The 19,623-nt window shown below is 38.8% G+C and overlaps 1 protein-coding gene across 2 annotated transcripts in view; it reads right to left on the bottom strand.

Moving 5' to 3' along the window:
* Positions 1-2,058: 2,058 nt before the first annotated feature.
* ATP13A3 (ATPase 13A3) overlaps positions 2,059-19,623 on the bottom strand; it is a 71,118-nt gene continuing 53,553 nt past the window's right edge. The window contains exons 30-34 of one of the 2 annotated variants that reach the window (XM_055127018.1): positions 18,224-18,411; positions 15,365-15,453; positions 12,682-12,762; positions 11,647-11,736; positions 2,059-5,422 (exon numbers count right to left, since the gene is read on the bottom strand). In XM_055127018.1, the coding sequence (XP_054982993.1) occupies positions 5,225-5,422; positions 11,647-11,736; positions 12,682-12,762; positions 15,365-15,453; positions 18,224-18,411 (646 nt within the window). In that variant the 3' untranslated portion in view covers positions 2,059-5,224. The remainder of the gene's footprint in view (positions 5,423-11,646; positions 11,737-12,681; positions 12,763-15,364; positions 15,454-18,223; positions 18,412-19,623) is intronic. The other variant, XM_055127019.1, reaches the window with a different exon arrangement.

Here is a 19,623-nt window from a genome sequence, read left to right as displayed (position 1 = left end):
AATGCTGGGACTACAGGTATTTTTAAACGAGTGGGGAGGTAATGCAACAGACTAGAGCACATGCTTTGCATTGGGGAAGACTGGCTCGTTTCCCAGAACTGCATAGCTCCCCAAATACTGCTGGGATGGTTCTCGACACAAAACCAAAAGTACTAAGGTTCAGGAGTTAGCATAAGGGGTGTTTGCTTTGCATGTGTCTGACTCCAGGATGATCCTTGAGCACAGAGCCTGTGAGCACTGCTGGGTGTGGCCCCAATACCACACCACAACAGGGTAGAGAAGGGGAAGGGAGGGGAGAGGAGAAAAGGGAAGGGGAAAAGTGGAAAAAAAATGCTTTAAGAGTCTTAAATTGTGCAAGAACATCAAACTGAAAATTTTCAGTATAGCTGCAGACGTTGTGTTACCTTATCCTGGTTAGGAAACAAGTTCCCCCCATCCATAACATTTGTGGGCAGTGTAGAAAAGGCAATGAAATCCAATTCACCTTTGACGTTGCCAAGAGTGGCGAGAGTGAAGCAAATGCTATGCTGACTCCAAGTCCCTTGTAAGCTACAGTCCTGTTCTGATTGACGGGGAAAGTCCTTTCTGGCAGGGAGTGGGAGTGTCCTTTGACTCTGGTCAAGGAAGCAACTCCAGGACCAGAAGAGTTAGTCTGCTGAGCCAGTGGGCCCATTGGCTTAAGCCAAAGGAAGGGCCCTGTGCCCACAATGCCATGGAACCAACATAAGACTGGCCCCATCTCCCCTAGAAATTACCTCCGAGTTGTACTCCGAGAGGTTAGGATCTCTTAACGGCCCAAGGAAAGAGTCTGAGTTTAAGCTGCAGTGGAGAAACACAGGTTATTCCCACTGAACAAACTGGGAGGTGCTAAGAACTAGAGCAATGACATGTTAGCCTCATCCTTTGGGTTTTGGATCCCAGGAATAGGTCTGAAGTCTGCTAGCCTAAGGAGTTGGAGAGATTGTGTACAGGGCAGGGGGCTTGCCTTGCATGTCACTGCGCTGGGTTCAACCCCCCCGAAACTGGTAATCCCTGAATCGGCCAGGACTGATCCCCAAGAAGCGCCAGGAGTAAGCCTTGAGCACTGACGTGTGCCTGCTATCCGCCTCTCCCCCCGCCTCTCCCAAGGAAGATCTGCTAACCAAAGTTCCTGTATGTCCCAGGAGTCTGGCCATTTACAAGCAGTGGTCTGGGCTGAAGCCAGAGTTCCAGTGGATGGAGTGTTTACCTTGCACAGCCCAACCCGGGTTCAATCCCAGGGGCACTGAGTGTGCCAGGAGTCAACTGAGTGTAAGCCAGGAGTAAGCTCTAAGCACTACTGGGTGTGCCCCATTCCCCAAATAAAAACAACGGTCTGGTTGCCCCACCCTGGGGAAGTCAGGAGGCTGGGGTACAGCAGGGATATCTTTACAGTTCCACAACTCCAAGCCTGACCAGGGATGACTCAAACTCTGGAACTCTGCTCCTTCCCTGCAAAATACACCCTGGAGTATTTAAATTAAATAAACCTCCTGGAGCTGGCTATGGGGCCCTGACCATTTACAGGCCTCAGTGAGAGGAAAGGCCTTCCAGGGTCGCACCCTGCTCTCCCCCTTTCCCCCACAGTGCCCGAAGCCCCCAGCAGAGGGGGTCTACCTGCTGGAGAGTCTGCAGGGCCAGGAAGCACCAAGCAGGGACCTGGCCCGATTGCTCCTCCTCTGGGATTTCTGCGACCAGGAACAGTTCCAAAGTTCCTCTTTGGTGTACTCTATTCTATAGGCACGGATGCCACTTCCCTTCCAATACTGTTACTTTACCATAAGCTTTCAGTCTGATCTTCCCGACCATAAAAAGATCCAAAATCCCGAATCTCTGTATTTCACCATTACCCTCAAGCATCCCTCAGGACAGCTTCCCTAAGACTCAACATCTGACACACTTAACAGTTTCTGATGGTGCATTTCCCTGGGGTGATGAGAGATGTGATACCACATGCAGATTTATTTTTTAAACTACAGAAAAATAAATCCAGAGAAGACTGTATTCCTGTATTTTACAAGGCAAATGTATACAGAAACATATTATTTCATTCATTTTTATTTTGAATAGCTTCAATCAAAAAATTTCATCAGGCTATTTACAGTGCTAAATGTACAACTATGAATGTGTATGCCTTTTTGACATCAGGGTACCATTCTTGAGCAGCAATACAATTTTAAAAATATAAAGATGCATTATTTCTGATATAAAGTTACTTAAAAAAATCCAAAGTTTTAGGGGATTCACAAATCATAACAGGAAGTGTTTTATTACTATGTGTACATAATTACCAAATTTCAATACATTAAAAATTTGTGTAAATGCCCATAACTGTACAAAAATGAACACCCTGAATTTCTTGTTAAAAAGTTCCCAACCACCTCCCACCATAAAGTACAAAAAACCCCTTGTTTTCAAGATGTCAAAAATGCATGCAAAAAAATCTTAGAATGTTTTCTGAAAGCTTGAATTTTTTCTCTTCCCGGAGAATGTCTCTATTTTGGGAGACAGGGAATTTAACCAATGCTATATTATTTACCATGCCTTTAAACTGTGCAGTCATCAACATGGAAAACTAAATAGAATAAAACCTGCAACAGTCTTGTTCAAATGCAAGTGCAATTTGGAAAGCTTCTGGATGTAAGGATTATAAAACTAATATAAAAGTATTTCTTTTGTTGTTGGCTTAGCCACTTTTATTCAAGCATTATTTGCAGCATTGCTTTACAGCAGTTGGTGCTAGAAGATACAAAACATAGAGTTACCACTATTTATAATTGAGGGAGAAACAAAACTTTAAACAACCCTGAGGGAGACACACATTAAAAATTCTGTTATTTATTTAAAAAGTTAAAAAGTTACATACCATTATTTAACAATTACTTTCCTGGACATTTCTGTCCTTTAAGTATGTGCATAAATAAAATTAAAATCAGCAATATTTATTAATCTTAATACATCAAAATAATATATGTACAGATATTAAAAATTTTAGGTCTGTATACACTCAAATAATTTAATGTGAAGTTCAAAATCAAAAGGACTGTGTGATGATGACCTAGAGAGAGGACTCAGTCTATCTATGGCACTAGGACCCACATCTAGACTCACAGACGGTCTTCAAATAACGTTCTGGAAACCATCAACTACAACTTAATCCAACTTGTCTATGTTCATATATAACTTCCTACAATCCTTTCCACCTACTAAAAACATCATTCCTTGGGACACACCATGGACGGATGAGATATAAAATCCTTATAAAAATCTAAATGTTAAAAAAAAGGGAAGGGTGTCAAAAATAGAATTCTTTATGATCATGCTCTTAAGGATGTTACATACAATCTGATAATTACGTTTTTAAGCTGCTACTTAGCAATTATATGCTACAGCATTAAAATCAAATGACAAAATGTACAATTCTGGGGATATCAATGAAAGGTAACACACATTGAGAAAATGAGTATGGAAATTATAAAAGGACCGAGATTAAGTAATTAGAAAACAGTGCTAATTCACAGCTCAAGAGGTCTAAGATGCATAGCTTCATAGAATCATTCGTGGAACAATTGTTCTTATCTATGTATTAATATCATATAATACTTTTTGATGAAAAACCGATTATATTTTTATATCATCAGTGGCAATAGCAGGAACAGTGACCCTGAGTTAATTTACATTTTTCTACAGTTGCCAAACATCATTCAGGTCTCTGCAGCATAAAACATGGGAACCAACTGGTTCTAGAGTTCTGGGTAATATTTGATAAATTGGTAAATACGAATCAGAAAAATAATGATTGGCTAGAAGTGGAAAGTGCAAGCATGCTACTGGTTAAGAACACAGGATAGTATCACATAGGTTTAGTAGTATAGTGTCCATTTTACAGCAGTATCAGGGCCTGCGTTTATGACTAGTTTTTGCCAAACTGCTGGATCTTTTTAAAATCACCTTGGTTTTAATTTAGGATTTAAGCATTAAAGCAAGCAAAGCAGAAAGATGAAAATTTTTTCTACATTGCTTTAAACTCAGTAAGCATCTATACTTTATTATTTTATTATTTTTTTCTTTGCAGAAGTTTCTACAACCAAATGTTAACCATCCCGTACACAAGCAAGCGCTGGCCACTGGCGCCACCTAACGGCATTAAAAAAAAAAAGTCTCACTAAGTTCATACTGCTTTAAATAAATAAAAGTCTTTCAAAACCACTCTCCCTTCAAACCTCATTGATAGAAGAAACATATATCAAACCTTAAAAAAGTCTTAGGAGGTGAAAGTCAAAAAAACAAAACAAAACAAAACAAAAGCCAACTATTATCCTATGTCTTTTGGTAACTAAAATGTAGGAAACAAGACATTTAAAATAATATAAAACCTGAGAGAAAACAAAACAGGCATGAAGAGATATTAGGACGGTAGATCTACATCTACTACTGCCCAAAATGATTGTTTCTCCAATCCTCCCTCCCCCACCCCAGTAAAAAAAGGTCCTACAACATTAACTGAAGCAAATTATACTAATGACAACAGACATAGCAGAAGCTCATTTAATAGTTCAGAGGGACATCTCATGTAGGCAGTGAAGCACCTTGCTGATTAGAAAAGTAAAACCCAGGCATTCTGTATTGAAAATGTAAAACTATAAATGGAAATTACCTGAGCTGTTCGATAAGCAATACCATAAAACCTAGGCTACTAATGGGAACCGATGTGTATGGACATGTAATTCTTTGGAAGAAATATTGGAATAATGAAAACAGGCTTTCTACCTGCTTTCACTGGAGGCTAACTAACACGCATTTTATTTTTCAACTGCAAATTTAGGGTCTCATCTATGAATGAGGACGTTTTCTAGTAAGAGGGGTTATGAAAATAAATTTAATGAGTAAACTAAGTCTTAAAATCTAAAGTCTAGAAAGCTACTGTATGTTAACTTTCTTCTGCACCCAGTCACAGATGATAACTGAATAAAAAAGAATTTTCAGAAATTATTATAGAGAACTCAGAATTGGTGATGAAAATAAAGTGATTTTTTTTTAAACTTATGGGCCAGTGTCTTCCTTTTGTTGTTTAAAAAAGCCTCGATTCAGCTCCCATATCAGAAGGAACAAAAATAAAAATGGTACCATTATGATAAGAAAGTACTAAAATTACTTTCTCCTCAATACTGCTAGCTATTTCCATACCACTGAGACTGATTAATTGCTATGTTATGGTGATGATTTGACACGATCCATTCTCCTTTACTAAAGCTTTAGCTTCTGTTGTTGTCTGAGGTTTTGGTGGCCATTCTGGATCGACCAATAGCTCCTGAGCCAGATACATGTATTTTGCCTTTGGTATCTTCTTCCTACAGCCTAGGACCCAAGACAAGCAGCATTTCCCCCACCGATCCACAGACTCCTAAGAAAATGAAAGGAAAAAAGAATTGTGACAGTTAATCAATTTTTACCACAAATATTAAAACACAGAACACCAGAAGAGGAGGAAATGCTTTCAAAACAAATAAAAATATATTTTATATCATGTTAAAGAGAAAATCAGTTTTCAATTATGTAGAAACATTTTTAAGGTAAGATTCATGTATCAATATATTCATTTTCATAGATACATTAAAAACCTGTATAAGAATAATTTTTAAGCTATTTAGAAAGAGGAAACATTCTTAATATATAATGTAAAAACAATCATATTCTTTCCCAACTGGCCCTACCAATCTAATAACTTAACTACTCTTCGGAAAAAGTCATGTTAAGCTATTGTCACTGTTAATATCACCTTTCAAAACAGGAAGCACAATGTAGAATTGTTAGATCGAAATTAGGACTTAGAGCATATGTAATGCCAATCACATCAAAACCACATTCTTGTTACCATCAAAAAATTTGATTTTAAAATTATGGTTCGGGGCTGGAACAATCGCACAGTGGGTAGGGTGTTTGCCCTACCCCCAGGGGTAATTCCTGAGTGCAGAGCCAGGAGTAACCCCTGAGCATTGCTGGGTGTGACCCAAAAAAGCAAAAATTAATTAATTAATTAATTAATTAAATTAAATAAAATTATGGTTCCCATATGGTGCTCCAAAATTATAAAGATATCACACAGAAAAGTAAAAAGCAGTATCTACTTAGGATCATTTAATTCATTATGGAAACTTTTGTTGTCACTGCCACCTTCTATCAATCCCGATTTTTTTTTGAGTTTGACCTTATATGAATCTCAGAGAACAAGACAGTGAGTCCCCAGTTACTGCACAAAATATAAACTGGACAGAGTCCATCAGATTTTGTCTAAAATGAAACCTGACATAAAAGAAAACTAAATAACAATAACAAGACCCATAGTTATATTCCATTGTGAAGAACAGTTCATTCTTAATTGTTTTGGCCGTTTCTCTGAAGTACAATTTAAATTCATTTTTCTTTGCCACATATAACCCAGACAAAAACTGGTCTGATGTTAATTAACATACTGAAATGAAAGCATAACATAACTGAGGTTGGTATTTTAGTCCAACTTGTATTACTGCCCCAAATATCTTAATGACTGAGAAAATCAAATTTTCTGTAACATATTTTCAAACACATTTTGTAAGTGGTTATGGAGATGAACAAAAATTCTTTGAAAACTTTTTCAATACTCTGTTAAATGTTTTCTTAGTATTGAGACAACCACCAGGAGTTTACTATTCGTTCCTGCCCCAGAAACTGTGGAGTAGGTATTTGGCAGCATGGAGAAGCAGACTGTACAATAACCATGTACTCTGTCAATGAAGCACAGGAAATTGCACTGTAAGAATTTTGTAAAAACTAAGGTCCCAACAAGGACAATTTTAGAGCCTTTTTACTGTCATCAATTTTTAAAAAGTCTACTTCTCCCAGATACAGAAGATATCTCGATACTGCTTTCTTCAGGTGATTCAAGTAACAATTTCTTTCCATTGTAAGTATGTATACACAATGATCTGAAATGGTGACTACTTGGAACTCCCCTTCCTGCAAACCCCTCCCGCCTCCCCACAAATGTTTAAGTGGTTAAGTCCAAGTGTGGAAAAGATCAATGTTCCTCAATCAATCTGAAAGCTATCTTTTAAAATTTTAAGAAGTATGATTAAATGATCCCAAAAGGGCCAATAATGATTACTCACTTGGAGGGGAGGGGGAGCTAAAAAGGAACCTACAGGCCTTGGAACCTATAGGTCTTGTCTGTCCACATAAGTTAGCAGGATTGGCAGGCAATGCACAGTGGCTGATTTAAGCAAACAGGCAAGAGGATACAAGAATAAGACACATATACACGTATCTAAGCCCATTACCAGCGGAAAAAATGACAATGAAATTAATTAAATTACAGAAAATAAATCAACATAGTATATTACTCTTTTTACATCAAGATGATGCTATTTTCTTAAAATTCTACGTCACTGTTGAAAGGAATGTGTAATTTTCTGTTAAAAATCTGTTATAATTTTAAGAGTCTAAACAAACCTTGAGAACTCCCCCATCTTCAATAGAACTAGACATAAATTTTGTTCTTGTGTCCTCACATTCCCAGTATCACACACAACAGATACCATGTGCTGAAAAGTTTTGTTAGTTTACAAAGAAGCATACATATACAGACACTATAAAATTAACCAGTAGAGAAAATCAAGTGCCAGAGGCATGCTGGCTTATGAAGCAAATCCAAGGGAGAAAATGAGGGTGGCAGCAAGAGAAAAGCAAGCATGGGGCCCAGAGCTCTAGTACAGCAGGTAAGGTGTTTGACATGCTCAGCTGACCAAGGTCAGCCTCAGCACTCCATATGGTCAGACCCCTGAGCCACACCAGGAGTGATCCCTGAGTCAGGGTTAGGAGTAAAGCCCTGAGCATAAACCAGGTGTGGCCCCAAACTGAAATTAATTAAAAAAAAAAAAAAAAAAAAACGGGGAAAAAAAATAAACAAGCAAGCACTGTGCAAAGAAAGTGATGAGGTGGAATATTTCAAGGGTTTAGGATGGGCACTGGGCCTCCTTAAACGTCCAGACAAGTTCCTGAAGCAGAAGAATGCCGTAGTCACAGCATACATAACCAGTCTGTGTATCTCTCCGAAATTGGGAAGTTGTCACATTTCAGCAGAGAATCCACAAGAAACTTTCCAGAATATCTACAGCAGGGGCTGTAGAAATAGTACAGGGCGTAAGGCACTTGTCTTCCGTGCAGCCAACCAGTTTGATCCTCGGCACTGTATGTGGTACCCCAAAGCACAGCCAAGAATGACCCCTAGGCACAGAGTCAGGAGTAAGCCCTGAGCCATGCAAAGTGGGTCCTCCCCAAAAGCAAAACATCTACACCTGAAATTCTCCTGCTTCTTAGACCATTCCAAGATGTTCATTCTGGGCCCCAAGCCAGTTTACTCACAGCAGTAAGTTTTTGAAGAAAGGTTTTCAGAGGTAGCATATACAACAAAGCCATACTTGTGGGATAAATGGTTAGAATGCACACATACAAGTTCTGTTCCATACCAATCCTACATATATTAAAAAAAAAAAATCAGAATTAACATACTGTCTAAATAAGCTCTAAAAATAATACTTTGGCATATTACTAAAAATGTCACCCCCAAAATACTTGAAGTTTTCCATAAAAATTAAAAAAAAAAATGCTCATGCACCAGTCCTCTGGAAGAGTAAACCTGGCATGCTTCGAGTTCTGTATCTACCAGTAAACAGCCCAAGTTTACCAGACCTGGGTTAGGCACAAAAGCTTCACTCACTCTGAGAAATATGCAGCAATACATCTCCTAGCCAAGGAGCAAAGCCACAGATTACGGGGTGCTCCACCAGAAACTGTTACTTAGGCCAAGGGTGGAATTTCAGACAATTTTGATGAATAATCTTTTTTTAAAAAAGTCACTGGCATAAAGACTCATTGTGGCTTTATTTTTTTGTTCTTTTCCTGGTCAGAGAGTATCAGGAGTGGCTAAAAATTACTATAGGAAAATATTTAGCTACATAAATGTTTTAACTGATTATTGGTGAATTTTCTAAATCCATTTTCAATTTTATTCAATGGATATTACTAAGGCCACTGAACAGCAATGAGTCACCACAGAAAATGAATATTAATGAAAAAATTCTTTTATTTAAATCAGGTTAGCTGAATGTTGATTCAGAAAACCAAGAAGAACATACTGTCTACTATTATTAAAATTTAGGAATAGAAATAAAAATGTCTATTAGTACAATGCTAAAAGAGTACTAATTAGACATTTTCAAAGATGTTCAGAGAGTACATGAAAGTTTTTAGGCATTAGGAACATAGGAATATAATGCTGCTGTTGTGTCCAGATAACTGCTTTTGAATTCTAGCTCTAATACTTTTTCCTCCTCTGTGAAAACTGTTTTAGAAAGACCAAAGTTATTCCTATCTTTTCAAGTTGGTATTTAACAATTAAATTTTATGTAAAATATTTGAATATCTGCCATAGAAGATAGGTATTAACAGTTTATCTCCATTTTGTCATTTAATCGTTAAATTACTTTATATCTCAATAATATCATAAATTATATTAAGTGAGGTAGTATGACACAGCACAGTGAAATGAATTCTCTGCAAATCAGAAATCCTGCTTTCAACTCCCAATACTGTCCTTCATGATGCATATAACCTTAGTAAATCAACTAAATGTTGCACTTGTATAAAATAAAGTTAGAAATTCCTTAAGATTGGGAAGACCCTAGAGATGCTGTATAGAGTCTAGCAAATCAACAGATAATCTGGATATGGTAGCTAGATTACCAGGTGAGGTTCTAGATTTCCCAATCCAGTAATCTAAGAGCTGGACCCTAGTCTGGGGAGTCTAATTTTGAAATTTTTAACCTAATCTAATAGTCTCCAGGTTTACAGAGGAAGGAGGAAAAAGAAGAAACAACTTTCCTTCCCCCAACATTAATACCAAAGATCGAGAACTGCAGTCTGAGAAGACTGCATGGGATTTTTGGTAGAAGAGTTCAGAAAGGAAGCGGAAACGTGTTTGTAATAGGGGAGAAATAGGGCAGCCACAGAACTTTTAGGAAAAGTAAAATCCCCTTCACTTTTCTGCTTTAGAGCACTACAGCCCACTGACCTAGTAGCTCTCTCCACTCCTCCAATCCAAATATTTTAAAAGGAGTCCAATATTTAAAGCACTCTAGGGGCTTTCTCATTTTTAAGGGCCATATAAGACCTGATGGTATGAACCAAAATTAACTCCTTGAAGTAAAGAGGTGAAGTAACCAAGTGGAAACAAACCTAAACACATAGGAACTTTAAGTAAGGAATTTGAGCCCTTAATACAGCTCTAGGCATACCCACTACTAGGGATTACTGGGCATTTATATTGCCTTTCCCCACCTTGCCCGCCCAATACCTGAAAGTGATTCTGGTTAATTCCATCATTATAAAACTATCCCAACTGATTACAAACATGAAAGGGGAAAAGTGCTCTAAAGGACCTCTTATTATAGAGTGACCCTAATTATTACACTGGGCATGAAGCCTACTGAATTACCAAGATTAAACTCAGGCACTTGCTATTTAAGTTTTTAAAAGGCTTAAAATAAATGAGTAGCCCAACTCAGAATATCAGGGAAACCTTTTGAACTCTATAAGCTCTTCTGTGGCTCAAGATGAACGAAAAGTTCAATAAAAATAACAGAAGATAAAAATGAGAGTGCTTTTATTTAATTCCCTTTGTCTAGAACTGTAATTTCAAAGGTTGAACAAGCTTAAAGATGTGTGTGTGTGTTGGGGGCCACACCTGGCAGTGCTGAAGGCATCCTCCTAACTCTATACTCACGGATCACTCCTGGCAGTGATCCGGCACCATACAGGATGCTGAGGATAGAGCCCAGGTTGGTCATGTGCAAGGGCAAGTGCCTTACCTGCTGTACTATCAAAACTATAAAACTTACTTATCTTTTTTTTTTTTTTCTTTTTGGGTCACACCCAGCGATGGTCAGGGGTTACTCCTGGCTTTGCACTCAGGAATTACTCCTGGCAGTGCTTTGGGGACCATATGGGATTCTGGGGATCGAACCCGGGTCGGCCGCATGCAAGGCAAACGCTCTACCCGCTGTGCTATCGCTCCGGCCCCAACTTACTTATCTTTTAACTAGGTTTCTTAATGGATTCAAAGTGAAAAATCCTGTCATGATTTGAATAAAAATGAAAACTGTAACAAAATATCTCTGAATGATGAAAGACTAATCTTGCAAAAAGTAAAAAAAAAAGTCACCAAAATTACAGCACAGTGAATACTGACACGAAGTCAGAAATAAGTCCTTATCTGATTTCGATCCATGTTGAAACAATTTTACATGAATCTCATATTTTCTAACAAGATTCACAAAAACCAAAATCACGAAATCCAAACAAGACCAAAACCAAAACAAAACAAAAAAAAAGGTGGGGGGAGACACAAGCACTCATCATTAAAAAATAAGATCTTTACTTAGGTCGACGATAAGGATTGGAATGGAAGAGAGACTTGCCAAGCATGGGGAAAAGATTAAAGAAACATACAACAGAATACCACTCAAGAGAATGCAGAGTATACAACCAAGTCTAGACAGAGTGAAGAATCAAGAGTAAGTGCTGATTTCCAACCTGTGGTGGCTGTGTGGTGGTGAAGCGATATTCTCCTTGTCTGTCCCGATTGAACACAACTTTCCAAAGGATCATGTCAAGGAAGAAGTTCTGAGAGATATTTCAGTGAGTTAAGAATTAAAAATGACTAAATCATTCTTTATTATTGTGCATAATTAGAAAGGCTCACACAATGCTGAGACGTTAGTGAAATGATTTGGTTTCCACATGCAGTAGTCCCCCTGGAACAGATATTAACCATGGAACAGATATTCCCAGTGGATGCCTAAAATTGGATCATACCCGTATGTGTGTGTATACTCACACATATTTCCTTAAAAATTATCTGATTTTTATTCAAAAATTATACCTTATGAAAGTCTTAGCTTGAAACCCTCAACTATAACCTTTTCATATGTTGCTACTGTAAATGTGAATTGTAGTAGCTCTTAGAGCAAATAAGAACTTTTTTTCCTTAGAGAAGTTAACCTAAAGACAATCCTAATAAGAGAGTACCTACACAATATATAATGAATCAAAATCCTTAATTAAGAAGTTCCCATAATCAATGATGATATTAAATAAGTTCATTAATTTAGCTTTTATTAAACTTTCTTATGAATATTCACTACAGTATATGAATAAGGCTTCCCTCACCCTTTCTTCCTAATATACAGTAAAATTACAGGGAATTTTAATTAGGAAAAACTAGTAGCATTTCCTACTTTTACTGTATATAAAAGGACTCCAGGGATATACATCCCTGATTTTATAGCTTTTAGGTTTAGCCAATCTTGGTCTGACTAGCTTGAGAATCAATCTTCCCTCCATTCTACCAACCAGTAACTTTTGCTATCTCATACATAGTTTCTCCTACCTATAAAATGTGGTTAAATCATATTCCTTAATAGACTTATTAGATGAAATGTCAGAAGAGACCTTTGTTCAGTTCAATGAATTTAACTAAAACTGGACCTTTAACGGTTTCCATGTACCCTTCCTCATCCCCCATTTCCATTAAATCACCAACAGAAGACAGTTATCTGAGAAGCTTACCTCTACCATGATAGATACAAGGGCATTTACAAAAACAATGATGAGCATGGTTATACGCCACTGATATGGGACACATACTATCTGTAAAGGGGAAAAAAAATGAGTTAAAATTGTAGTATGTAGGTGATACTTTAACATTATATCAAACTTCCAAATTTACTGAATTTCTATTATATACCGAGCAGATACACATATATGTATGTACATACATATAGAGATTTTAAAAATCTATTCAATCCTCAGGCTGGAGCAATAGCACAGCGGGTAGGGCGTTTGCCTTGCACGTGGCTGGCCCGAGTTCAATTCCTCACCCCTCTCGGAGAGCCCGGCAAGCTACCGAGAGTATCCCGCACGCAGAGCAGAGCCAGGCAAGCTCCCCTTGGTATATTCAATATACCCAAAATAGTAACAAGTCTCACAATGGAGACATTACTGGTGCCCGCTCGAGCAAATCGATGATAAGCAACAGGATGACAGTGATACAGTGATTTAATCCTCAACAATGCCACATGGTATGATAATCAATCTGCTTTTCAGGTGATAAAACTCAAACTACTAAATATCTCAGGTTAAATTAAATACATTAAAGGACCAAAAATGTGGGTTCGGCAGTAAAACATGTGGAGGACCTGGACTCAATCCCTAGTACCTTTAAAAAAAGAAGAACAAAAAACAAATGCATATTTGGTCTCAATCTCCAGTTCCTAAAATTACTGTAACTTCCTAAGTGACAGGGGTAATAGGAGCACCTCACATAGCACTTCTAAATATCCTGGAACTTCCTGGGTATCAGGAGTGGCTTTTGTAAGGAGACAACTCTTGGTGGGTTCCTGGATCACTTTAGGCTGGGGACAGTGACCAGAAAGACTGAGCTATGATTAAAAGCTTGAAATTTTTAGCCCCATCTCTTCTCCATCCTATGGGGAAGGGAAAGGAGGCTACAGTTCATAAGCGATCATGCTTAGAAGATGAAGCCTCCTTGAAATGAACTCTAAACTACAGAGTTCAGAGCTTAAGAGTTATTTTGACACGCTGCAATTCAAAAACTGAATTCCAAGATTAACAGTTGGTGCACAGAAAGTCAAAATGCGATTGTACGGTAATGTCAACAATGTGAGTAAAGCAAACAATAAGTTCTTTTACACCGCAAGTGGTGTTAAAGAAAAAGATTCAGATAAGAAAAGAGCAACAGAGATAGAGTGCCAGTACAGCGGACAGGGCATTTGCCCTGTATGCGGCAGACCCAGGTTCGATCCCCCAGCATCCCATATCATTCTCTGAGCAGTGCCAGGAGTGATTTCTGAGCACAAAAACAGGAGTAACCCCTCAGCATTGCTGGGTATGGCCCCAAAACAAAACAAATAAAAAATTCTCTAAATAAACTTAAAACAACAACAACAACAACAACAAAACCCAGGGTCTGGAGTGATAGCACAGTGGGTAGGGCGTTTGCTTGCACACAGACGACCCAGGTTCAATTCCCAGCATCCCGTATGGTCCCCTGAGTACCGCCAGGAGTGATTCCTGAGTGCAAAGCCACGAGTAACCCCTGAGCATTGCTGGGTGCAACCCAAAAAGAAAAAAAAAAATCCAGCACAAGAGTGGCTATGAAAAGAAGAAATAAGGATACAGACACATATACTCTCATACCTCTGATTCGTATAAATGGGAATACCAAGAAATAGAGACAAAGCAAGGAAGAGGGAGAATTGAGCCTCCTTGTAAAAATGATGAAAGATCTCAGGCATACAATGTTTCAACAATGATCCCTTCACCAGTGTCTACTTCCCTGGTCGAGGGATATGGGTACTCTGATAGTGAGTATAGTGTTGGAATGACGTTCACATGAAACCACCACTAACATTACTGTCAATCACAGTACCCCACTGTCACTGTCACATCATCCCGTTGCTCATCGATTTGTTCGAGCGGGCACCAGTAACGTCTCTCATTGAGAGACTTATTGTTACTGTTTTTGGCATATCCAGTACGCACGGGTAGCTTATCAGGCTCTGCCGTGCAGGCTCCATACTCTCGGTAGCTTGCCGGGCTCTCCGAGAGGGCTCTCCGAGAGGGGCAGAGGAATCGAACATGGGTTGGCCGCGTGAAAGGTGAAAGCCCAACCCCTATGCTATCGCTCCAGCCCCACAGTACCCCACCAATCTATCTATATATATATATATATTTAAACTAGAGGGTCCAGTATATTGGGTAAGGTGCTTGTCTTACATGTGCCCAGTCTAGGTTCAATCCCTACCATCACATAAGTACCCAAGTCCCACCAGGAGTTATCCCTGAGTGCAGAGCCATGAGTAAGCCCTTAGCATAACAGGGTATACCAGGTATACCTGCTACATGACCCCCGCCACCACACACACACAAAGGAAAAAGGAAAAACTAAAGCAAAATGTTGATAAAGGCACTTTTAATTGTTTTCTTTCTATGGTATACACCTTTGAGAAAAATTTTAAGAGATCTTAGAAGAGGGAAAAACAGGTAACTTCTTTCTCAATTACTGAGGGAGATGAATCTTAAGCTCTTAACAAGCAGTAAGAAGTCTAACTTGGCTGTGTGAATTTCATGTAATACTAATGGGTCATTTCTAATCACTGTCTTCCTACTGCTATTTCAGACACTATTTCCCCTCAGATAACCAGTAATAACAGATGTGCTTAAGCCTTACCTGAAGAACCTGGTCAACGGCGTCAACTGGATACAACATGATGAATAATGTAAAAACATACAAAATAATCACAGATGCAACAAAAAAATCTGAAAAAGTAGAACAATAAAATTAGAACTTTCTTTAAATTAAAAAGCATCAGAGTAACAACAGGTCTCCAGACAATTCTAAATTTGATTCTGAATATGATATAAAATACTTCGTTATTTCCTACACAGAGTACTAAGACTTTTCTCAAAAGATTCAGCTATGTGATGTGAAAAATATCAGCATTTATTAAGTACAAAACATATCTTTATGGGTTTTTATTTCTCTGAGAAAATCGTATTATGAAAGTCAAGTCAATGTATAGTGAGCTTGTATTAGATCATATATGGCAAAGAATCATTGAAAACAAATATACAATGATTATTGATTATAAATAAGCGGAATAACATTCTATTAACGAGTGTACTCAATTGAGGCATTCTAAATTGAATATTAAGAATATTTCTATTGGATGGAGATGAGGCACAGTGATAAAGCACATGCCTCGCATGCATGTGACCTGGGTCTGATCCCCTAAACTGTAAAAGATAAAAAAAGGGGGGAGGGATGAGGTAGGTGGGTGGTGGGTAGAGGGTGTTTTATTTCATCTGTGAAAATATTCTACTATTTAAAAACATGGCCAAACTGGGGCTGGAATGATAGCACAATGCGTAGGGCGCTTGCCTTGCGCGCAGCCAACCTGGGTTCAATTCCCAGCATCCCATATGGCATATAGTCCCCTGAACACCGCCAGAGCACCGCCAGAGCACCGCCAGGAGTGATTCCTAAGCAAAGAGCCAGGAGTAACCCCTGAGCATCACTGGATGTGACCCCCCCCCCAAAAAAAGGCCAAACCCTATAGCTGGTTCTAATATCTACATTTAACATTGGTATTTGACAGAATACTAGAAGGAGTAGCAACAGCACTCCCTGAGCACCACTTGGGGAGAAGGAGGGAAAACTCAAAACTAGTAATTGCTACTCTAATGATATAAATAAAACTGTGACCTAACTTTCTGCTAACCAGGACTAACATTTCTTCACTTCAACGAAATAACTACTATTCTACTCTCAGGTACTGAAAAATCTAAAGTTTTATATAAATAAAAATTAGGTTGGAGGCTAGAAGAAATAGTACTCCGGTAAGGCACTAGGCCTTGCGTACAGCTGACCCATGTTCAACCCCCATCATCAAATGGGGTCCCTGAGTACCAAAAATGATCCACGAGCACTGCTGGGCATGGCCCAAAACAACAACAAACAATTAAAGTTAGGGGCCCAGAGTGATAGTACACCAGGTAGGGCATTTGCCTTATATGCAGCCGACCCAGATTCGATCCTTGGCATTCCATATGGTCCCCTGAACAACACCAGGAGTGATTCCTGAGTGCAGAGCCAGGAGCATTGCCTAGTATGAATCACAGGAAGGAAGGAAGGAAGGAAGGAAGGAAGGAAGGAAGGAAGGAAGGAAGGAAGGAAGGAAGGAAGGAAGGAAGGAAGGAAGGAAGGAAGGAAGGAAGGAAGGATAAAATTGGGTTGACACAAAGAGATGATACAGGAGGTAGAAGGAAGGTGCTTGCTTTGCATATGGCCAACCCTGAGCATTGCCTAGTATGAATCACAGGAAGGAAGGAAGGAAGGAAGGAAGGAAGGAAGGAAGGAAGGAAGGAAGGAAGGAAGGAAGGAAGGAAGGATAAAATTGGGTTGACACAAAGAGATGATACAGGAGGTAGAAGGAAGGTGCTTGCTTTGCATATGGCCAACCCTGAGCATTGCCTAGTATGAATCACAGGAAGGAAGGAAGGAAGGAAGGAAGGAAGGAAGGAAGGAAGGAAGGAAGGAAGGAAGGAAGGAAGGAAGGAAGGAAGGAAGGATAAAATTGGGTTGACACAAAGAGATGATACAGGAGGTAGAAGGAAGGTGCTTGCTTTGCATATGGCCAACCCTGAATCAAATCCCCAGTACTGCATATGGTCCCCTGAGCACCACTTGAGATCACTCCTGAGCAGAACCAGGAAGAGCCTAACCCATGAGCATTGTTAGGATGGCCCCAAAATACAATAACAAATAAGGTTGGTTCATATATTAATAACAGAAACACCCTCATCCCCACCCACAGGGTATATGTTATAAGACCCCAAATGGATACTTAAGCCAAAGTACCAAGCATATGGTATATTTTCCCATGCAACAGATACACATGCAAATGATAGTTTCACTGTCATCCCATTGCTCATTGCTCATCGATTTGTTCGAGCGGGCACCAGTAACATCTCTTGATTGTGAGACTTATTTGTTACTGTTTTCTGGCAAATCCAATACACCACGGGTAGCTTGCCAGGCTCTGCCGTGCGGGCAAGATGCTCTCGGTAGCTTGCCAGGCTCTCCGAGAGGGGCAGAGGAATCGAACCCGGGTCGGCCGTGTGCAAGGCAAACACCTTACTTGCTGTGCTATCACTCTGGCCCTCCAAACAAGCTCAATTATACTATAATAAAATAATATGAAATAGTATATGTTCCAGGACCAGAGTGAGAGTACAATGGGTAGGGTGTTTGCCTTACATGCAACAGACCAGGATTCATTCCTGGTACCTATGTGAGCACAAAGCCAGGAGTAAGCCTACTGAGCACTACATTGGAAGGACAGGTGTTTTTCTAGTGTTGTTTTTGCAGAGCAGGGATGGAACCTATGACCCCTCATATAAAAAGTAAGTGCTCCACCAATGACTTACAGCTTCAGCACTGCAAAGACTCTTTCAGATTTAACTCTTTTCTGTATTTTTTATTAAAGAAAGGAAACAAGGTAGAAACCACAATAAATGCTAAACTTACAATTCTTGTAGCAAGGCTGCCTGAAGGGTTTTCCTTTAGAAAAAGCAACTGCCACTATGAGGTACTGAAAACTGGAGATAAAAAACACTGTGGTGTTTTCATAATTTTGTATATTATGTGTATCAAGTTCAGTTTCATTGTAGAGATGTGAAGAATTCAGACGTACATTTCCTGTTGCATTACAAGCACTAAAACACAAACGAGAGTTTTATGTTACTGAACACAATACCTATTTACCCAAAAAACCTACTCTATCTAAAGTGCCGTGAGTCATAAAGAGAAATAAGGTACCATTAACAGCAAAAGACAATGCAATGTCAAGGTAAAATATACAGAATTAGCAAGAGTCAAGGGTTTTTATTTGTCTTTGGACAGACACCCCTCCAATTTTTCTTAAAAAAAAAATTAAAGCGAGTTAACTTCATTAATAACATCCTTTCATTTATGATGTACTTCCCTCACTTTTAAATTCAGGGCATTATTTTTGAAAAGCAAACATACCTTCAACTTGTCTGCATTATTAGCTATAATTAAGGGGAGAATATTTTAAGCCCATTTCATGCCCCACAAATGTGGATACCTTCTGTTTTATCAGAGTTTCTATAGGGGATAAGTTAGACAATGTGCATAAACATGCCTAGCAAAGCATGTAGAAGGCCTTCAATATTCTCTAACTATGGCTCTCTCATTTCTATTTCCAGTTGGACAGGACTGTTAAACATACACAGAATTAAAAATCATTGCAGCATTAACTGTACTAAGCTTAGGCAAGTGTTAACAAAAGTTTAATCTGCTACAAATGAATTCTGGAAAATTTCTGCATAACAGTTTTATTTATTCCTTTACATGTTTGTATATATGCATATGTAATAAATGCAAATAGCACTGTATATTCCCTTCTAGCTTTCTATCAATTTTAGAGACAAATAATCTCTCTCAATCAAGAGAATAAATTTTAAGGATTGGAGTAATAGTAAGGCGAGCAGGGTGCTTGCTTTGCCCATGGTAAACCCGTTTGATTCCCGGGACCCCATATGGTTCCCTGAGCATCGCCAGGAACGATTCCTGAATGTAGAACCAGGAATAGTCCCCCCAGAGCATCAATGAGTGTAGTCCAAAAACAGAAAAAGAAAAAAGAAGATTTTAAAATAATACTGTTTGCAACCTAAAGCAGAAAAACTTGAGTAAAAATATCATTCTTAGGGGCTAGAGCGATAGCACAGTGGGTAGGGCGTTTGCCTTGCACGAGGATGACCCAGGTTTGATCCCCAGCATCCCGTATGGTCCCCTGAGCACTGCCAGGGGTAATTCCTGAGTGCAGAGCCAGGAGTGACCCAAAAAGAAAAAACAAACAAACAAAATAAATAAAATCGTTCTTAATTTAGAAGAAGCCCAAAAAA

This window comes from Sorex araneus, chromosome 2 (genome assembly GCF_027595985.1).
Source record: "Sorex araneus isolate mSorAra2 chromosome 2, mSorAra2.pri, whole genome shotgun sequence".
NCBI lineage: Eukaryota > Metazoa > Chordata > Mammalia > Eulipotyphla > Soricidae > Sorex > Sorex araneus.
Note: the sequence above shows the minus strand (reverse complement) of the source record. Positions and strands in the feature narration are given on the sequence as shown.